Source organism: Odocoileus virginianus, unplaced genomic scaffold, assembly GCF_023699985.2.
Source record: "Odocoileus virginianus isolate 20LAN1187 ecotype Illinois unplaced genomic scaffold, Ovbor_1.2 Unplaced_Scaffold_3, whole genome shotgun sequence".
Taxonomy (NCBI): Eukaryota; Metazoa; Chordata; class Mammalia; order Artiodactyla; family Cervidae; genus Odocoileus; species Odocoileus virginianus.
In genome coordinates, this window is record NW_027224265.1 from 4,925,945 (window position 1) to 4,945,446 (window position 19,502).

General features: G+C 44.5%; 1 protein-coding gene across 1 annotated transcript in view; it reads right to left on the bottom strand.

The window, feature by feature from the left end:
* The window catches only part of SFXN1 (sideroflexin 1), a 50,940-nt gene extending 33,876 nt beyond the window's left edge, over window positions 1-17,064 (bottom strand). Inside the window, exons 1-2 of the mRNA XM_020902304.2 lie at window positions 16,599-17,064; window positions 2,795-2,967 (exon numbers count right to left, since the gene is read on the bottom strand). Coding sequence (XP_020757963.2) covers window positions 2,795-2,967; window positions 16,599-16,601 — 176 coding nt within the window. The 5' untranslated portion in view covers window positions 16,602-17,064. The remainder of the gene's footprint in view (window positions 1-2,794; window positions 2,968-16,598) is intronic.
* Between the last annotated feature and the right edge of the window lie 2,438 nt (window positions 17,065-19,502).

A 19,502-nucleotide genomic window follows, 5' to 3' on the forward strand; every position in this document is an offset into this window, starting at 1 on the left:
TATTGTGTGAATACACTGTTTTATTTTTTCATTCATCCTTCTGTGGACACTTGTATTGCTTCTACCTTTGGCTGCTGTGGTAATGCTCCTATAAACACCAGTATGCAATATCTGTTCAAGACCCTGCTGCCTATTCTTTTGGGTATGTGCCCAGAAGCACTATGGCTGGATATATGGTAATTCCATTTCGAATTGTTTGCAGAAACACTGCATACCATAGATTTCTTATTCTTGAACTCAATTTTGCTTTATTTCCTGACCTCACAAGAAAGATTGAGGAAGAGTCTATTTTTTAAATTTTTTTAAGCTTTTTTTTTTTTTTTGATGTGGACCATTTTTTAAAGTCTTTATCAAATTTGTTACAATATTGATTCGGTTTTATCTTCTGACTTTTTGACTGTGAGGCATGATCTTAGTTCCCAGACGAGGGATCGAATAGGCACCTCTTGAACTGGAAGATGAAGTCTTAATCACTGAACAGCCTGGGAAGTCCCTAGGAGTTTATTTTTGATGTTGTATATTTTTCTGTTGCCTCCCTAAACAGACTCTCTGGTATAGAATTCCTTGGTTACATGCTTTCTCCAGGAAACTCAGCACACATTTTTTGCTGTCCTCACGAGCTCAATGAATAGATGAAAAGGATGATTCCTCTGTCATTTGTTCTTTTTTTAAATAACTTTTTTTCCTGTTCTGGCTGCTTATAAAATTTTTAAAAGTTTCTTTGTAGAAAAAGAAAAGGAAAAAAATATCCATTTTGCGGAGGTCTCTGCCTGCAATTAGGTGAGTTTAATTTCTAGATATTTTTCCTCACTAGAGGAAAACTCTTTATTCACTTAATATTACTTTGTTCACATTTTTCTAATTTCTCCTTGAGAAGCATCAATGAATTATGTCTTCACGCACCATCCTCTATTCCCCTGAAATATAATCCTTTTCACACTCACTTTTTCACCTGGGGCAGAAGTTGACAAGTTATGTCCTGTTTTTAAATGGCTGATAAGCTAACAATGGTTTTTCCATTTTTAGAGGGTGGTGAACACGCAAAACAACACAGAAGAATAAGACCGTAAAGCTCGAAAAGTGAAAATATTTACCATCTGGCCCTTCGCATAGAAGTATACTGACCTTGGATGCTCACCCTTGGAGAGCGACTCAGGTTTATCCCCAGCATCTCTGTTTCCACTTTGTCTCGGTGCCACTGCCATCCTGACTTCTCCACCACTGGCTCCAGTGAAGATTTTAATTTTGCTCTTTTGTAGGGGCTTTGCAATCTCCTTTATGGCTTCATTTCAACTCCTCTAGCTGTCTTTACCTCTCTTCCTCTCTTCTTTTCTTGGCTTTTGTTCCGGAATCATGGAACTTTTTACTTGTCAGAATTCCCAAGATAACATTTCTGCTCTCCTTCACTGCCTCTTCTCTCAGGACTTGCTCACAGCGCTCCAAGACATTCTCTGCCCAGGGAGCCCTCCTTCTGCCTGGCTGCACATGCGAGGACCTGGCCAGACTCAGGGCTCGGCGACAGTTTGTAGACTGCCCTTGGCTTCCCCGACTACCCACATGACAGCCAAGTATGTACCCTGCATGCATTATTTATGGCATGTTTAGGCTCCTAGCTCCCACTAATCCAATTCTCAGCTTCTAACTTTCCCTGAGAGCAGGAGTCAGCATTACTGTCTGTGGCCTATATGGCTAGAAACCTAAGAGTGGTTTTTCTATTGTTTTTTACAGGATTGTGAAACAACCAACCAAGCAAGAAGCAAACAGCCAAGAAATTAGCAAAAATAGACAGAGCATGCAGAATAAGATGGAAACCCTTTGTGGTCCACGAAGCTTCAAATGTTAGTATTTCTTATATGGTCATTTATCAAGAAAGCTTCATGTCCATCAGCATACTGACCATAAAAAAGAATGAAATTTTGCCATTTGCAGCAACATGGATAGAATTCGAGGGCATTATGCTAACTAAGTGAAATATGGCAGACAGAGAAAGACGAACACTGTGTATTATTGCTTATATGTGGAATCTAAAAAATACAACAGACTAGTGAATATAACAAAAAAGAAGCAGGCACAGGGATGCAGAGAACAAACTAGAGGTTATAAGTTGTGGGGGGGCAATATACAGGTGGAAGACTGGGAGGTATAAACCACTGGGTATAAGACAGGCTCAAAACATAGCAATATTCAAAACGTAGCAATATTTTGTTAATAATTGTAAATTGAGTATAGCCTTTTAAAATTGTATTAAAATGTTAAAAATAAACAAAAGTTGTGACTATTGCCCAGAGCCCAAGCCTCTTCTCTACCTCATGCCTGGCTCTTTGAACTGACAAAATCCATCCCAAACCTACACACCATGCCAAAAGCATCCTTCCCATCTAAGCTACTATACGTGGGGTTTACTCACTGAGGCTTTATCTAAGAAGGGACTAACCTACCCTAATTCTTGACAACTTGGTTTTGTAAGAGGGGGTCTCCACCTGGAAACAGAAGGATGTGGATGCAGGGGCAGCTGTATTAGAGGGTGGGAGGCAGGGCGCCTCACAGATTGGCACTTATGAGTTGGAGGATGGTTGTCTTACATTCAGGTTATTATGAACCTTGGATATTTCTGTTAAGGGTCAGCAATGGGGTACAAAACCTGTCTTCTTATTTCTCACTTCTGTTTTTCCTTTGATAAAAAGGATTCAATTGCAAAAACATGTTGAAAACTCACTAAGGGAGGGTTTAAGACAAGAGGCCACCAGCATGATCTGTTAACATATTAAGTCAAAAAGCATACCACTAATGTTACCTGTAATCATGGACTACTTTCCTCGCTGCCTCCAGTTGTTCGTTGGTTAACAGAATGTTCCTGGGATCAGTTACAGTGAAGAAATGCTTGGCTCGTCCAATGAAAGTGCTTTGATCCCATCGAGGTTCCTTGATGTTAATGTTTGGTGGAAGTTCTCCAGACATCTTCCTGGACTGGAGAGGATTAGAAAGAAGCTGATTTAAGATTTACAATGTTACCATACATTTGGAAACTTTGTAATCACACTAAAGAGTTACAGACACTTCAGTTTATGAAAATAACTTTGTAATAAATGGCAGAGAGACAATTTAAGTCCAAAGCTAAATTTGTTTGCAAATATCAGTTGATCCTAACCAAATTTCAATAATTTCCCACACAGTTCTTTTTAAAAGGACATAGTATTTCATCATCCCTTACTTTTCAAAACCTATCCTTTAGAAAAAAATTAAAATATGAAAAGTTAGAAATAACATCAAGAATAATAGGCATTGAAGTTTGAAATCCTTTTTCTGGGTGAAAGAACCAACATCAAACTACTGCTGCATTATGGTTTACTAAATCTGTTATTCCTACAAGTAGAAGTGACTAATTATGCAAAAAAGGGTTACATGCTAAAAATTCTGCAATTAAAAAAAGATTCAGATTCATTCAGCCTTATTCAGTGTAAAAACCACCAACCAAAAATGAAAAATCATGTTCTTCAATCTAACAGGGTCATAATGGGAAAAACATATTTTGACAACCACATGAATAGTAATAACTTAGGAGCATACAATTTTCCTTATAAAATACTTATTTTCTGGCTAAGGACTCTTACTTTTTTCTAAAGTAACTAATTTCTTTCTCTGAGTAATATATGTTTATTGTTAGAACTGCTCTGTATTGTTATAATACACGCTTATTTTGAATAATATAAGCTTATGGTAGAAAAAAAAATAAAAAATAGAGAAAAAATAGAGAAACAAAATCTACTATAATTTAGCCATTCTGAAATAACTGTTGTTGTTCTCTTTGTATATTTCCTTGCAGATATTTTCTATACATATTATCATCTAATTAAACCAAATAACAAAGTTGATCTCATACCTGGTATTTTAATATCCTGTTTCTTGCACATTTCATAAGCACTCCCTATGGCACTAAAGGTTCATTTGGTATTTAGCAACACCTTCAAAGTTAATGTTATATTTTCAGTTTTTCACTATGAGAAGTAACTCTGTATCATTGTCTACTAATTTTTTCCCTCATAGCTAGTGACTTCCTTAAACTATCTCTCTCTATACGATCTTAGAAGGTCGAAGGATTTGGTCACTATTATGGTTTCGAACCACTGCTTTCTCACACTGGTCTCTTCTTACATTTCTAATATTGGTTCTTCTAGTAGCTTTCTTTTCCAGGTCATTCTTCATTAAGTTATTTTTCAGTGCTTCACTAGATCGTAGGTGTTTTAAGATGTCAGTGCCTGTCACTCAAACTTTATCAGAATCTCAAATTAACATGTATCATGGCCCACTGGATCAAAATCAAGCATGTCAGGCCCACAGATGTGAGAAATTTAGTGTATGTGAAATAGTGGGTCAGTGAGAGTGAGAAAGTAAAAAATTAGCCCTATCATTCATAAAACAGGCTGAGATGACAAACAGATAAAGTCAGCGGTGAAGTTAACGGGAGTATTTCTCCCAGGGGCTCCCCCAGTGGCTCAGACAGTAAAGAATCTGCCTGCAATGTGGGAGACCCAGGTTCGATCCCTGGGTTGGGAAGATCCCCTGGAGAAGGGAACGGCAATTCCATCCTGGAATCTCATGAACAGAGGAGCCTGGTAGGCTACATACAGTCCGTGGGGTCACAAAGAGTCAGACATGACTGAGCAATGAACACTTCCTTTTCTATTTCTCTGAAACTCATAATGCAGCTAAAAGGTGTCAAAATGACTCCATTTTTTGGGTGACCCCGCTTTCTTATCTCATTTGTGGATAAGAAACCTTGTTCTCCATAATCACAGACTGTCAGAAACTTTGTTGCTTGAAATAGAACTTGGAAGAATGAAATATCCCACTTTTGACACAGAAAAGAAGCCTGGATTTCCAGCCCAGGAGGAGAGTTCCAGATTAAGGAGTTTCTGGAAACAATATTCCACATCTTTCTTAACCTTGCCGTTTCCACAGAACAAGGTCATGGGGCTACTTCATGGTCCAGAGCTTCACAGCCAGCCCTGCTCTGAGTCAATCATAATGTTGCTTCACTAAGCTTCCAAAATTCCACCATCCTCCAAGATGCTCTCAAAGATCTATCTCTTCCTCTGTTGTTGAGACAGTCCCAATTCCTCCACTGTTATTTCTCTCACTGAAATACACACAACTTTGTTTTACTAAGGTTTGTCCCTGCTAGTTTTCAGCCAGTTCAGCTATGATAAAAGAAGTGTCTAAATATCAAATTTGGGCACCTTTAAGTCATACATGTCAAGTCCGGAGATTGGAGGATACACTTCAAAGAGCTGGGTCACTGTATGAAGAAAAGTCTAAATTTCAAATGAGACTAGAAAAAGATATATCAGATGTATTATCTACAAAACATAAAAAAGCAAAACAGAAACTCCAATTCGCACCCAGGAAAATAGGTACCAGACTTGCGTGCAGGGACTTAGGGCTCTGCTGAAGAACTTTAGTGACCTCTAGGGGAGTGGAGTGCTGCACTCAATACGCCAGCAAATGTGGAAAACTCAGTAGTGGCCACAGGACTGGAAAAGGTCAGTTTTCATTCCAATCCCTGAGAAAGGCAATGCCAAAGAATGTTAAAACTACTGCACAACTGCACTCATCTCACACATTAGCAAAGTAATACTCAAAATTCTCCAAGCCAGGCTTCAACAGTATGTGAACCATGAACTTTCAGATGTTCAAGCTGGATTTAGAAAAGGCAGAGGAACCAGAGATCAAATTGCCAACATCTGTTAGATCATCAAAAAGCAAGAGAGTTCCAAAAAAAATCTGCTTAATTGACTATGCCAAAGCCTTTAACTGTGTGTATAACAACAAACTGTGGAAAATTCTTTTAAGAGATGGAAATACTAGATCACCTCACCTGCCTCCCGGAAAATCTGTATGCAGGTCAAGAACCAACAGTTAGAACTGGACATGGAACAACAGACTGGTTCCAAATCAGAAAGGAGTATGTCAAGGCTATATATTGTCACCCTGCTTATTTAACTTATATGCAGAGTACATCATGTGAAATTGCCAGGCTAGATGAAGCACAAGCTGGAATCAAGATTGCTGGAAGAAATATCAATAACCTCAGATATGCAGATGACACCACCCTTATGGCAGAAAGTGAAGAAGAACTAAAGAGCCTCTTGATGAAAGTGAGAGGAGAGTGAAAAAGTTGGCTTAAAGCTCAACATTCAGAAAACTAAGATCATGGCATCCGGTCCCATCACTTCATGGCAAATAGATGGGGAAACAATGGAAACAGTGACAGGCTTTATTTTCTTGGGCTCCAAAATCACTGCAGATGGTGATTGCAGCCATGAAATTAAAAGACACTTGCTCCTTGGAAGAAAAGTTATGACCAACTAGACAGCATATTAAAAAGCAGAGACATTATGCTGCCAACAAAGGTCCGTCTAGTCAAAGCTATATTTTTTCCAGTAGTCATGTATGCATGTGAGAGTTGGACTATAAGCAAAGCTGAGGGCCGAAGAATTGATGCTTTTGAACTGTGGTGTTGGAGAAGACTCTTGAGAGTCCCTTGGACTGCAAGGAGATCCAACCAGTCCATCCTAAAGGAGATCAGTCCTGAATATTCATTGGAAGGACTGATGCTGAAGCTGAAACTCCAATACTTTGGTCACCTGATGCAAAGAACTGACTCATTGGAAAAGACCCTGATGCTGGGAAAGATTGAAGGCAGGAGAAGGGGATGACAGAGGATGAGATGGTTGAATGGCATCACCGACTCGATGGACATGAGTTTGGGTGGACTCTGGGAGTTGGTGATGGACAGGGAGGCCTGGCGTGCTGCAGTTCACGGGGTTGCAAAGAGTCGGACACGACTGAATGACTGAGCTGAACTGAGGGGAGTGGAGAGGATTCATATTCGACCCCAGCAGCTCTGTTTTCCTCTACCCTCTACAGCTGTGTTTTATGGCAACAACCTTTTAAAGATAGGGTTCTACTGCTTGGGGGGAAGAAAAGCAAAAAAGAAAAAAGTTGAAAATCACTAGAGGAGATGATAATCTGAAGATCTATGAGATGACTAATAAAGGTACAGGTCTCAAGCTATTTTTCACTCCAACTTCCTGAGGCAGCCCTGGAGTCCATCTGATCAGTGCTTCTTAAACTATGTGCATGGAAAAACCTGGTTTGTTTGTTCTAATTTCCAATCCCTGTCATGAACCAATACTTTTGTAAACTAGATTAAAAAAACTTTTTGAAAAAGATTGGACACAAAAAAGTCTCAATTTTTTATTATTGGATCAGCAGATATTAATATAATAGAACTCTAACATATTTTTATGAAAGTTTCTAAGCACTTCCAATTTCTGTACTTTTTCCAGTATGGATCTGTAACAGACAGTTCACACTGGCCTTGCCTAAGGATCATAATTTGAATTTCCACTTATGCATATAGGTCACAGTTTGTTTCTAGACTTATACTTTCTATGCTATAATAATTAAACCAAATAATGTGGTCAAACTCACTCCTATTCCTGAATGGACCATTATAAGATACAGTTTCTATACTCTACACTGCAGTAGGTCACAGATTAAATACAGAAGAAATTCTTGCCAAGACAAGACTTACAGGTTTCTTCTTTCTTTAAAGTCTAGAAAATGCTGCTACCTTTAGTGTTCACTGACTGGGCATCCATGTCACAGATTCTTGGGCTAAATCAGTGAACAAAGACAAAAATTCCTTCCTTCGTGGAGCTGACGTTGGATGGTGGCAATAGAAGGGGAGCTAGACAATGAAAACAGAAGGTAAACCAAGTATCAAATATATAAGAAGGTAAAAGGCGGTTTTGGGGGAAATCAGAATAGGAAACGTCATGAGGACAGATGGCGTTTTTAACCAAGGCAGTCAGAGTAGGCCTCATTGAGAAAGTAACAATGAAGCAAGATGAGAGAGAAGAGATGCACCCACACGCTTGGGCAATGGGGGCACAGCATTCCAGGGAGAGGGAACAGACACTGCAAAGACCCTGAGGCAGATGTCTTCAAAGAACAGCAAGAAGCTGGGGTGGAGAGAGGAAGAGGGAGACAGCAGATGAGGGGTCTGAGAGGCAGGGGGAGGGGTTTAAGTTGGAATAGGACTGTTTGGTGCCTTGTGGCCACTGTGAGGCCTTTGCGTTTTACCCTGAGGGAAACGGGAGTCACTGGTGGGTTCCGTATAGGGCAACAAAATGATCTGACTTATAACTTAAAAGGCTCTCCAGCTGCTGTGTGGAGAATGCAGTGGGGTGATAAGAGCAGACGCGGGAAGGGTCACTCTGAGGCTCCTGCAGGCATGCGGGGAGGGCTGATGGTGGAGCAGGTGGTAGCAGGGAGGTGTCAAGAGGCACTGATGTTCTGGATATGCTGCTGATGGAACCAAGAGGATTTCCTGATAACTTGGATGGAGGGGTGGGACAGAATAAAAAGGCATGGCTCTTCAGGTAATCTGGGTGGAAGAGGAGCAGGTGTTAGGGAGAAAGCAGCAACTTCAGCTTTGGATGAATGACGTTTGTGGTGCCTAGGGGCCTTCTAAGTTGGAGGCCGTTGAAAATGAGAGTCTGGAGCTCAGAGGCGTGGTTTTGCCTACAGATGCTCATCTGGGAGCTGTAGCACAGAGACTATGGGAACTCATGCAATGGGAGGAGATCAACAGGGATGAGCCTGTAAAAGAGAATGGATCCAAGGCCTCCAGTGTTAAGAGGTCAGCAAAGACTAAGTTACAGCAAAGGAGGCTGAGAGACAGTGACAGTGGGTAGGAACGCAGCAGTGTGCTGGCCTGGAGGCACGTGAATTGAGTCTACAGGGTGTCCCACTGCCTAAAAGGAAGATCCCCCTGTTTGTTTCCACCTTGGGCCAGTGAGGAGGTGGAGACAATTCCCAAAGTGCCGTCAGGGGAGTGAGAACACTGCAAGGATGGTTATCTTGGCAAATTCTAAAAAGATAAGCAATGGTGGTGGCAAGCAGGGAGTGAAAACACAACATGTAAAATGCCCGCTCCCCAGGACACGATTATTCCTGCAAAGCCACCAGTACAGACTGGTGGTTCCTAACCAACAGAACACACTGACATCACCTGAAGAGCTTCCGAAAAAGACAAACACTATCAGACTTCTAGAGACTCAGATCCAGAAGGTCCAGCATGAGGCCCGGCACGTGCTTCTGCAGGTGCTCTGAGCCTGGGCCCCCGGCTCTCCGGGCACCGGGCTGTGACTCTGCTCGAGGCTGGAAGCTGTTTGCCCCACGTCTTTCTCTGCTCTGCCAAGTCTTCTCACAGCCCTGAGCCGTCTGCCATGCTCCCCGATGGGTATCTGACACTGATGTCTTCTCATAAAATTGGGTACCAAGTCATCCTTCTTCCCTGTAAAGTCTAATTCTCACTGTCACTATTTCCTACACTCAATATATATAACAGCAACAACAACAAAAAATTAATATAGCTTTCAGAGAATTCTCGTTCTTAATGACAAACAAACCTCTAATTTGTTAAACATGGGGCAAACTTAAGGTCACGTTATTGAAAACATGATCCAGTTTTATAGCATGGTACTTCATAAAAGAAAAATGTTCTAATTGGATAAGAGCTAGAGAAGATCTTAAAAATGATGCCCTCAATGTGCCCACCATACAGGAAACAGAGGCACAGGGGGGAAACAACTGTCCAGGAGGTGCCCCTGGTGCTGCTGGCAGGAGGAAGTGGGCAAAGGCCCAAAGCTGGGCTGGACACTCAGGTGCTGGTCAGCCAGTCCATTCCTTCTCCTCTATTACTCTTTATGCTATCCCCCCGCTCCACAAATTATCGCAGTTAATGTCTGCACAGAACTAGTGTCTTTAAGGCCCTTCTTTTTTCCCTTAAATAAAAACAGTTATACTCACACCATGACGCTCCAAGCTATGCTAACCCTATGGTGCCTTCACAGCAGCCATGAGAAGACAACTGCTGTGGAGGCCTCACAAAGTGTCTTTTTTTTTAAGTTGAAGTATAGTTGATTTACAATGTTGTATTAGTTTCTGGTATACAGCAAAGTGACTCAGATATGTATCAATATATGTATGTATCTGTATGTATATTCTTTTTCAGATTCTTTTCCGTAATATTGAATACAGTTCCCTGTGCTGTATAGTAAGATCTTGTTGTTTATTTTATACATAGTAGTGTATACAAAGTCTCTTCTTTAACAGGCAAAGGAAAAAGAGCCTGATAGGCAAAGGCACTGCAACAGTTTTGGAGTTTCTATTGCATACAAGGAACAGGGCTGTACACCTGCCTAAGAGTTCAAGCCCTACTGTGTGCCAGGGGAAGAATATTCCATGTCAGTTTCCACAACACTGTGCTTTATGCATATTATGCACAACTCACAGAGGAGGAAAGTTAAGATTCGCAGAAGTCACTTATCCAGCAAGGGAGGAAGCAGGCTTATCATCAGACCCCAGGCCTAGCCTGCCAAAACCCCAACACCGAAAGCTCATACCTACCACTCTGTATAGACTGTGGCAGGCAGAACCATGGCCCCCCAGAGATGCCCACCCCCCAACCTCCAGACTCTGACTCTATTACCTTATGTGGCGAAGGGACTTTGCTGGTATAGTTAAGTCAAAGGTCTTAAGACTAAGAAACTCCCTTGGATGATTCAGGTGGGCCTGATCACAAGGGTCCTTGTGGGAGAAAGAGGGAGGTAGGAGAGGAGAGTCGGGGAAGTAGCCGTGGCAAGCGACAGGCAGAGCGTGGTGTGAGGCAGGGTCAGGGCCCCAGTGAGCGGCCTCTGGAAGCTGCCAAGAGCAGCGACCGAGTCTCCCCTGGAGCCTCCAGAGGCAACACAGAACCAGTCTAGGCTTCTGACCTCCAGAAAGATAAGCTAATACATGGCTGTTTTAGGATAAGGTTTAGTTGTTTTAAGGTACTACATTTGTAGTGATATGCTAAGTAGCATTAGGCTACTAACACAGCACTCTTTTTACTACTTAAAAGGATGTGATTTTGTAAATAAGTTCATTTAGGAAAAACCTTACGGTCACTAAAGGGGAAAGGTGGGGGTCGGGGGAGGGATAAATTAGGAATTTGTGAGTAACATCTACACATTGTATAAAATACATCCCAGTGGCTCAGCAGTAAAGAACCTGCCTGCAATGCAGGAGATGCAGGAGACTCGGGTTCGATCCCTGGGTTGGGAAGATCTCCTGGAGGAGGGCATGGCAACCCACTCCAGTGTTCTGCCTGGAGAATCCCACGGGCAGAGGAGCCTGGTGGGCTACAGCTCACGGGGTCACAAAGAGATGGACATGACTGAGGCATCTGAGCACACACACATATATACAAGGACCTATTGTGTATATGTGTGTGTGTGTGTGTGTGTGTGTGTGTGTGTGTGTATACATGCTCGAATAGTTTTGCTATACACCTGAAACTAACACAGCATTGTACATCAACCAAACTTCAGTAACAACAAACAAATAGAACTATTTAAAAAGGATTTCAATACAACTCTGCCCTGGCGTAAGACATATCAACTAAACTTGAGAGCCCATCCCTGACCCCGCCAATTTCAAAACCATAAAGGCTAATCAGAAATGCCATATGAACATTCTTACAAAGAAAGCTGATCTCAAACCAGATAAAATTTTAATTATTAACTAGGACTCCCATGATCTAATTGGACAAGCATTTTCTTACACCAACCTTCAAGCGCAGGAACAGTTTATACTTTTTTTCCCACTCTAAATAAAATCACCAGTTTCTATAAATAAGAGTCCAGTTTGAAAACAAAACAAACGAAACTTGTTTCTTATTTTACAATAAAATTGTGGCACAGTGGACAAGGCCCTGGCTCACTCGTCTTCCCAGCTGTAGACCCAGGAGCCGCCTTGGGGGGCAAAGCACCCCATGGCCTTGACTGCTAGGTGGGGGTCGCTGGCAGAGTACCTTTCCACCTGCCTCGGTGCTGAGGCTTGGCGGGTGTGGTCATCTGGTCCTGCAGCATCCCGGGCGCCCACTGACTGCCGGGGTCTGCGCTTAGGGGTCATCCGGCCTGCACACTTGGGCTGCCTGACCAGGGCCCCGTTGTGGAAAGGAAGCGGAGCCCCCGGGTGGTCGGGGAAGGAAATGGCAACCCACTCCAGCATTCTTGCCTGGAAAGTCCCATGGTCAGAGGAGCCTGATAGGTTATAGTCCATGGGGTCGCAAAGAGTCAGACACGATTGAGCGACTTGACTGTCACTACCACCGTCTGTCAGCATAGGCTAAAGTCCTCTCCTGCACTCAACGCTGGCTTGGCCTTGGATCTGGAAAGACCCAATACACAGTGAACAGACTGAAAAGCAAACACATCCTAATGACTATAGCCTAAATTTCCCCAAACGTACGTATAGACACCCTTCCCATATAGAGCTTATTACGGATGGACATCACCTACCTCTGCTGAAGTCTTCAACTAACTTATCAACCTTACTGATGACTTCAATATGAATGACTCGTAGGAGATGCAGGTTCGATCCCTGGGTTGGGAAGATCCCCTGGAAGGGGGAAATGGCAAACCATTCCAGCATTCTTTCCTGGGAAGTCTCATGGACAGAGGAGTCTGGTGGGCCACAGTCCATGGGGTCGCAAAGAGTCAGACATAACTTAGTGACTAAACCAGCATCATCCTATGACTAGCTAAGTTTGGGAAACAGTACGTGGTAAAGAATATAAAACTTATGAGTAAACATTAACAACCAAATGCTCTTACAATGAAGGGAAGATTTTTACCCTCTCGCTGGGGAAACATTTAGATGCCTCCATGGCCACCCATGCTAGATGCTGGCTGGGTCCTGTGAGGAAGATCCCTCACTCTGCGTCCTGGCTCCCCGAGCATCTATCCTGACAACTAACCCACAGAATGAGAACTGGACTTGAACCACTGCAGTCTGCATTAGAGTCTTGATTCTGTCACTTCCTTTCCAAGCATGTCTCATCTTGAAAATGGAGATGAGGGCTGGCTAAGAGTTGAAAGGATGGTAAAACAGGTGTACAGGAGGGCTTTGTTGACCTTCAGAAAGTGAAGCGACAGACAAATGTAGGATCGTCACTAACACACGGTTCTCCATGCACGGACTCCCCTGTCCTCACTTGCTGAAGTCTTGTCCATAAACACAGTGGCCGCTGGTGTGGTGGGACCAGAGGGGAATAACAGTGCTTGGCTGCCTGAACTTCCTGAGGATGACCAGGAACACCTGAGAAAAACACTTTTCTCCTAAGATAGCCTTTATCTCAAACTTCGAGTTACATGCCAAGAAAATGCTTGACTACTGTGAAAAAAAAAAAGAAGAAGAAAAAAAAAAAAGAAGAAGAATTATTTACTTCACAGAAAACAAATTATCAGGGAATGCGCTCTCCCAGGGACTTGGGAAAGGCCTTTAACCCAGGCTAAAGATTAACAATGATAATTATTAAACTGGAAGCTTACTGTCAGTTAAGATAACTGCACTTGAAAAAGCTGAGAAGGAATCTGGTTGCCTTGGTTTACTCAGTTAGGGCCAGAGAGTGCGATATACCCTATCCCAGTCCCTGGAGGCGGGCGTGGCTGAGCCCCCACTGTGTACCAGACACCCGGCTTTCCATGTGTTACTAGATGGCTAAACTCTCACTTCAGCTCTCTAAGAAACTTCCCCCTATTTTGTAACGCTACTCAGCGAAACCAACTGTCATGCCCAAGATGGCATTTCTACCTGATTTTATATCCTGCTTGGCTTCCCTGGTGGCTTAGATGGTAAAGAATCTGCCTGCAAAGCAGGAGACCCGGGTTGGATCCCTGGGCCGGGAAGATCCCCTAGAGGAGGGCATGGCAACCCACTCAGGTATTCCTGCCCGGAGACTCCCATGGACAGAGGAGCCTGGAGGGCTACAGTCCATAGGGCTGCAAACGGTCAGACACGACTGAGCAACTAACGCTTTCTTTCACTCCGGACCCTTGTGAGGCCAAAAGTGATGTGTCTGGCAACAGCAATAACATTTATTCAAGAAGCACATTTCCTAATTTGGCTTTGACATAGTCATTAGCACACAGCATTCCTTTCTTATGGGTGTGGCCACCCAGGAGATCAATTTAGAGGACAGAAAGCTGAATCCTGTGCTGAGAAGCAGATTCTTTTAAATCTCAGCAATGACTGTCTGCGGCATACCTTCCTCTGCTTCAGGGACACGTCTGCATGAAGACATAGGGCCCGTGTAGAATCAAGAAGCCATGGGGGAATTACTGCCTTCTGTCTGTCTCCCTGCCACCATTCCCGCCCCCGACCTCCCAGTTCACAAGGAAGACCCCATTCTTAGCTGAACTTCAAAACACACAGGTGACAATATAATCACTGTTCATATTTTGATGGTCCTCAAAATCACCTTTGAGTTTCTTACTCAATTTCTTATGATGAGTGAAGTTCTTATCCATTAAAAAAAAATTCTACTGGTTTATACTTGAAATAGTGCTATCAGCCTATGAAAATAATAAAATACTCCCAAACTCTAGTACTTTGGACATACCAAGTTGCATATTTTACCACCTACTTTAAAGAATCAAGTCACAGATTATATATACTGTCTATTTCACAAAGTAATAAGTGATCAAAAACTTAATAACTTTGAACTTTGTATAATTAAGTTAGCTAGCTGTAGGTTTGATTTGTATTCTGACAATAACTTTTCACTGTTGAGGCCATCGTCAGCCTTTAAAGAAACGACTGCCTGCTGATTGCTTACCTTTAACCTCAAGCAAAAGGTTTGTCCCACTCACATCTATACTCTAATCGAATGCATCTAACCACTGCTTGCTTAGTAGGTTAGAGGCTATCCTTCATTCCAAGGCATCAGAGAACAAAGGAACTGTATGATGTATCTGTTCCAAGGGTCACTGCTGCTGGAGCTGTCCTCTTGGCTTCCTCCTATACTCATCAACGTGATATTTCATAAAACTTCTACAGATTATTAAAAGCATTCTAAATATTTTCCCGATTCTGAATTATAACTACAGCTTTTTCTCTGACAACTGCAACTCAGGTATCAACACTTTTCTGAAAGTCCATGGGACTTTAAATGCTTGCACACTCAACTGAACCCTTGAATACAGACTTAGAGCAATTATATATTAGAGCTGGAGAGAAACTGATATATCCACCTCTCCAAACACCATCATTTTTTACAAACCAGACACCCACAGTCCTCAGGGGATAAAGGAGCTGCTTGAGGTCCCAGAAGCTCCTGGTGGAGCCTCATTGACCCAGATTCCCTCTCATCTTATATGGCTCTTATATGGCAAGTCCAAGTTCAGCACCACAAGAGTGGCAAAGCTTCCTTATTCACTTGCATATCCATCTCACACCTATTAAAGGCCTGAAACAAGGAAGCAGCTCAACAAACTGGGGGTGGGCACAGAAAGAGATAAGCTAGAGGCATGCAAGGAAAAATCTAGACGAGGAGGCAGAAGAGAGATTACAACTTTGAGATAAGTACAAACAAAATGCTATGTGGGTTCAGAAGGCAGTGGCTCATGGAGCGATTCAGTGTCCAAGCTCTGAAGTCACCCATGCTACGCTTTTTCATTCAGGCACTCAACAAATATTCAATGAGGGTTGCCCTGGTGCAGGGAACAGATAGATGGGCAAGACAAGCAGAGGCCCTGACCACAAGCAGAGACTCCAACAAGGAAGTCAGCAGTTCATTAAATTCTCTTGTGGAAAAATCAAAGGGGTAATGTAACAACGGATATGTGCAGGAGGAGACAATGTCAAGCAAGGCAGCCACGGGAAAGCATCTTTGAGGAAGTGACGCTTAAGCTGAGACTACAGAGGACCCACTGTGTGACCTTAGGCAGGATACACACCCTTTCTGAGATCCAGAGTTTCCTTCCTCATCGGGATCAGGAAGGCAAGGCCAAGTACCTCACGGGGCTGCAGGAACGTGATGTCAAAGTGCATGGACCTGGATCGCCTGCACACACTTAGACATTGTGGCTACTGTCGGTCTCAGAAGGTCAGAGGCCAGTGGCAAGTGAGAAAGCTCAGGAGGTCAGCACTGAGAGGCCAGCTCTGAGCGGGACCACGACTGCTTCCGCCACCTGCCTGTGTCTTCCCTGCTAGACGGCTCGCTCCAGGGCCGGGACCAGGCGGGCTCTGACCAGGCGCTGGGGGCGCGGGGGTCGGGGCCCCTGGCCGCCCGGCCCTCGCCCGCACCCGTCCCCGCGGCAGCCATCTTGGCGTCCTCCCCGCGGCGCGTTTCGGCACGCGGCCCCGGGGACAGCGTGGCAGGGCGCGTGCGGGCGCGGATGCAGAGCCCCCCTCCGCGCCGGGGGACCCGCTCCACCGCAGGGCTCCGGCCGGAGCTCGCGGGAGGTCAGGCTGCCGGAGTGGGGAGCTCAGGCAGCGGGACGGCAGGTGGGGTCTCCAAGGTGCGGGACCCCTTGGCCCGGGGAGTCCCGGGCGGGCCGAGGGGGCTTTTGATTTCCCAGCCGGGGTGGGGGCGGGGGGTCTCCCAGCAGCCGCCCGCGGGCGCGCGCCCCAGCTCCAGCCCGCGCCCGTCCGCCCGGCTCCCTGCGCGTTCCCCACCCACTGCACCCAGGCCCGCGACTCACCATTCCCTCCGGGCCACCGCCCGCGCAGCTCTCAGAACCTGCTCGGCGCCGCCTCCGCCGCCACCGGAAGCGCTTCTCCCGCCACGGCGGCCCCACGCGCCGCCGCCGCCGCCGCCCGGAGCGCGCCCTCGGAGCGCGCCCCCGTGCGCGGCCACGAGGCCAGGAGGCCGGGACGCGCCCTCGCTGTCACTGCGCTCTGGGCGCAGCCTCCGCCTGGTCCAAGGGCGGAACCGCTGTGCCTGCGCATTCGCTTCTGACTCGTTCAGGCACTCCCAAGTTCATCCTCGCGGCGGTGGGGGGCACTGCTCAGGCCAGTGCCTCGGTTCCCATTTTGGTTTCCAGGAGACCGCCTGCTTTACTTGATCATTTCCCGGTTACCAGCATCTTCTTGTTCATCTTCTCACTCACTCATCTTCTCATTTAGTTGGTAAAGAATCCGTCTGCGATGCAGGAGACCCCGGTTGGATTCCTGGATCCGGAAGATCCTCTGGAGAATGGATACGCTACCTGCTCCAGTATTCTTGGGCTTCCGTTGTGGCTCATTGGGTAAAGAATCCACCCGCAGTGCGGAAGGCCTGGGTTCAATCCCTAAGTTGGGAAGATCCCCTGCAGAAGGGAAAGGCTACCCACTCTGCCTCCTTTTCTTGATCATTTCCCAGTTACCAGCATCGTCTCAGTCATTCATTTAAGCCACTGTTTCCCAAAGTGTGGAATCTGGCACGGGGGAGACAAATCGGTTTGCTATGGTGCCAGGGCCATGACCTGATTTATGTCTTCACAAAACTTGCCCCGCTGCTGTGGAGGAGGGACGTGGAGGCAGAGAGGCCCGTAGGCCGGCGACTTTGGCTGGCCAGGGGAGAGATGACTGTGGCTTGGACCAAGTTGGTTATGGTGAGAATTACTGGATTCTGGGTATATTTTGGAGGCAGACGAAATCTAATAAATGGTGAATTTACATTATTTAGCGGATAGGAAGATTCCATTTTTAGAGTCGTAAATTCTCCCCCAAATCAGCCTAAAAATTGAATGTACTTCCAAACAAAATTCTGACAACTCTAGTGGGTATAAGGGTGTGGCAGATAACTTGACAAGTTGACTGTAAAAGTGAATATGGAAAAATAAAGAGCCAGAAATAGCCAAAGCAAGTTTAAAGAAAAAGAGCAAGGTGGAGGGACTTGTCGTGTGAACACAGAAGGTTGTGTGTGTGTGCAGGCAACAACAAATAGTACAGCCAAGCAGAGGAGCCAGACGTGAACCCTGCACGTAGAGAAACCCGCTGCTAGCTGCATCCCCGGTGAAGGCCAGCCAGTGTCTGGGCTTCCCTGGTGCCTCAGTTGGTAAAGACTCTGCCTGCAACGCAGCAAAGTCGCTTCAGTTCCTGGGTGGGGAAGATCCTCTGGAGAAGGGATAGGCTACCCACTGCAGTATTCTGGCCTGGAGAATTCCATGGACTCTATAGTCCATGGGGTCGCAAAGAGTCGGACAGGACTGAGCGACTTTCACTTTCAGGTGAAGGGAAGATTAAATATCCATTAAATGATGCTGAGGCGATTGAATCCCTACCTTAAACCATCTGTGAAAGTGAGCTCCACACAGTTTAAAGACTGAAATAAAAAAAACAAAACTCCCAGAATTTTAGCAGACAATATAGGAGGGTACATTTATGACCCGGGAATAAAGGGGGCATTCTTAAATAAACACAAAATAGACAGACTGTTGGCTTCCCAGGGGTGTAGTGGTAAAGAATCCACCTGCAATGTGGGAGATGCGGGTTCGATCCCTGGATCTGGAAGATCCCTTGGAGGAGGAAATGGCAAACCAATCCAGCATGCTTGCCTGGATAATCCCATGGACAGAGAAGTCTGGTGGGCTACAGTTCGTGGGGTCTCAAAGGGTCAGACACGGCTGAGTGACTGAGCATACACTCATGAACGGAATATAAAGGGAAGATTAAAAAGTTAAACCTCATTAAACAATTCATGTACTCTGTAATAAAAGGGAAAGAGTCTGTTTACAGGCTTGCAGGAAATGTTTTCAATACATGGATCTGACAAAGAATACATGTGGAAGCAATATTTTAAAAGATTCACAAATTAAGAGGAAGAAAGAGAAGCTATCCAGTAGAAACACATACAGAAAACTATGAAACATTTATAAAGGAAAAACAAACGACCCTGAAACCCAAGGAAAGACATTCAACCTGGCTAGTGATTTGGTCACTTATAATTCCTAAGAACGTTTAACCAGTTTCTTTTCTTTACTACATACTGTGCCAAGTGTTGGACTCAAAAAATTTTATAAAAATTCCTCCCTAAAATAACTTAGTGGCAAGGAGGTAAATGTGTAAACAAGTAGTTACGATAAATGATTATAACTCAGTATAAACACTGTCACAGTATAATATGGGCTGTGTAAGTAAGTGCTATGAGCACGTGGGAGGGATGCCTACCTCTGCCTGCAGAATGGGGATAAGAGAGAGGTCTGGTAGATACAAAGTTTATCTGTTATCTTTTGCCACATTGATGCTGCAACAGAACCACAAAAACCTCAGGAGTATACATTCATAAAGGTTTGTTTTTGTTCCTGCATCTGTATGTTGGCTGGCACTTCTGCCAATCAAAGCTGGGCTCTGCAAAACTTACTCAATTGGTGGCTCTGTGGGTCTTGGCAGGGCTTTCTCACTATCTGAGTACAAGAGGACTGACTGGGCTCTGTTCCAAGTCTCATTTCTCCAGCAATTCAAGGTTGCTTTCACTTCTGCTTTATCCTATTGGTCAAAGTAAGTCACATGACCAGCTCAGATTATCTCTTAATGGGAGAAGATGCATGGTGACTGTAAATAGCTAAGATATATAGACAAGTGAAAATGGGGGGACATTATTTTTCAAAAATTCTTTCTTGTGT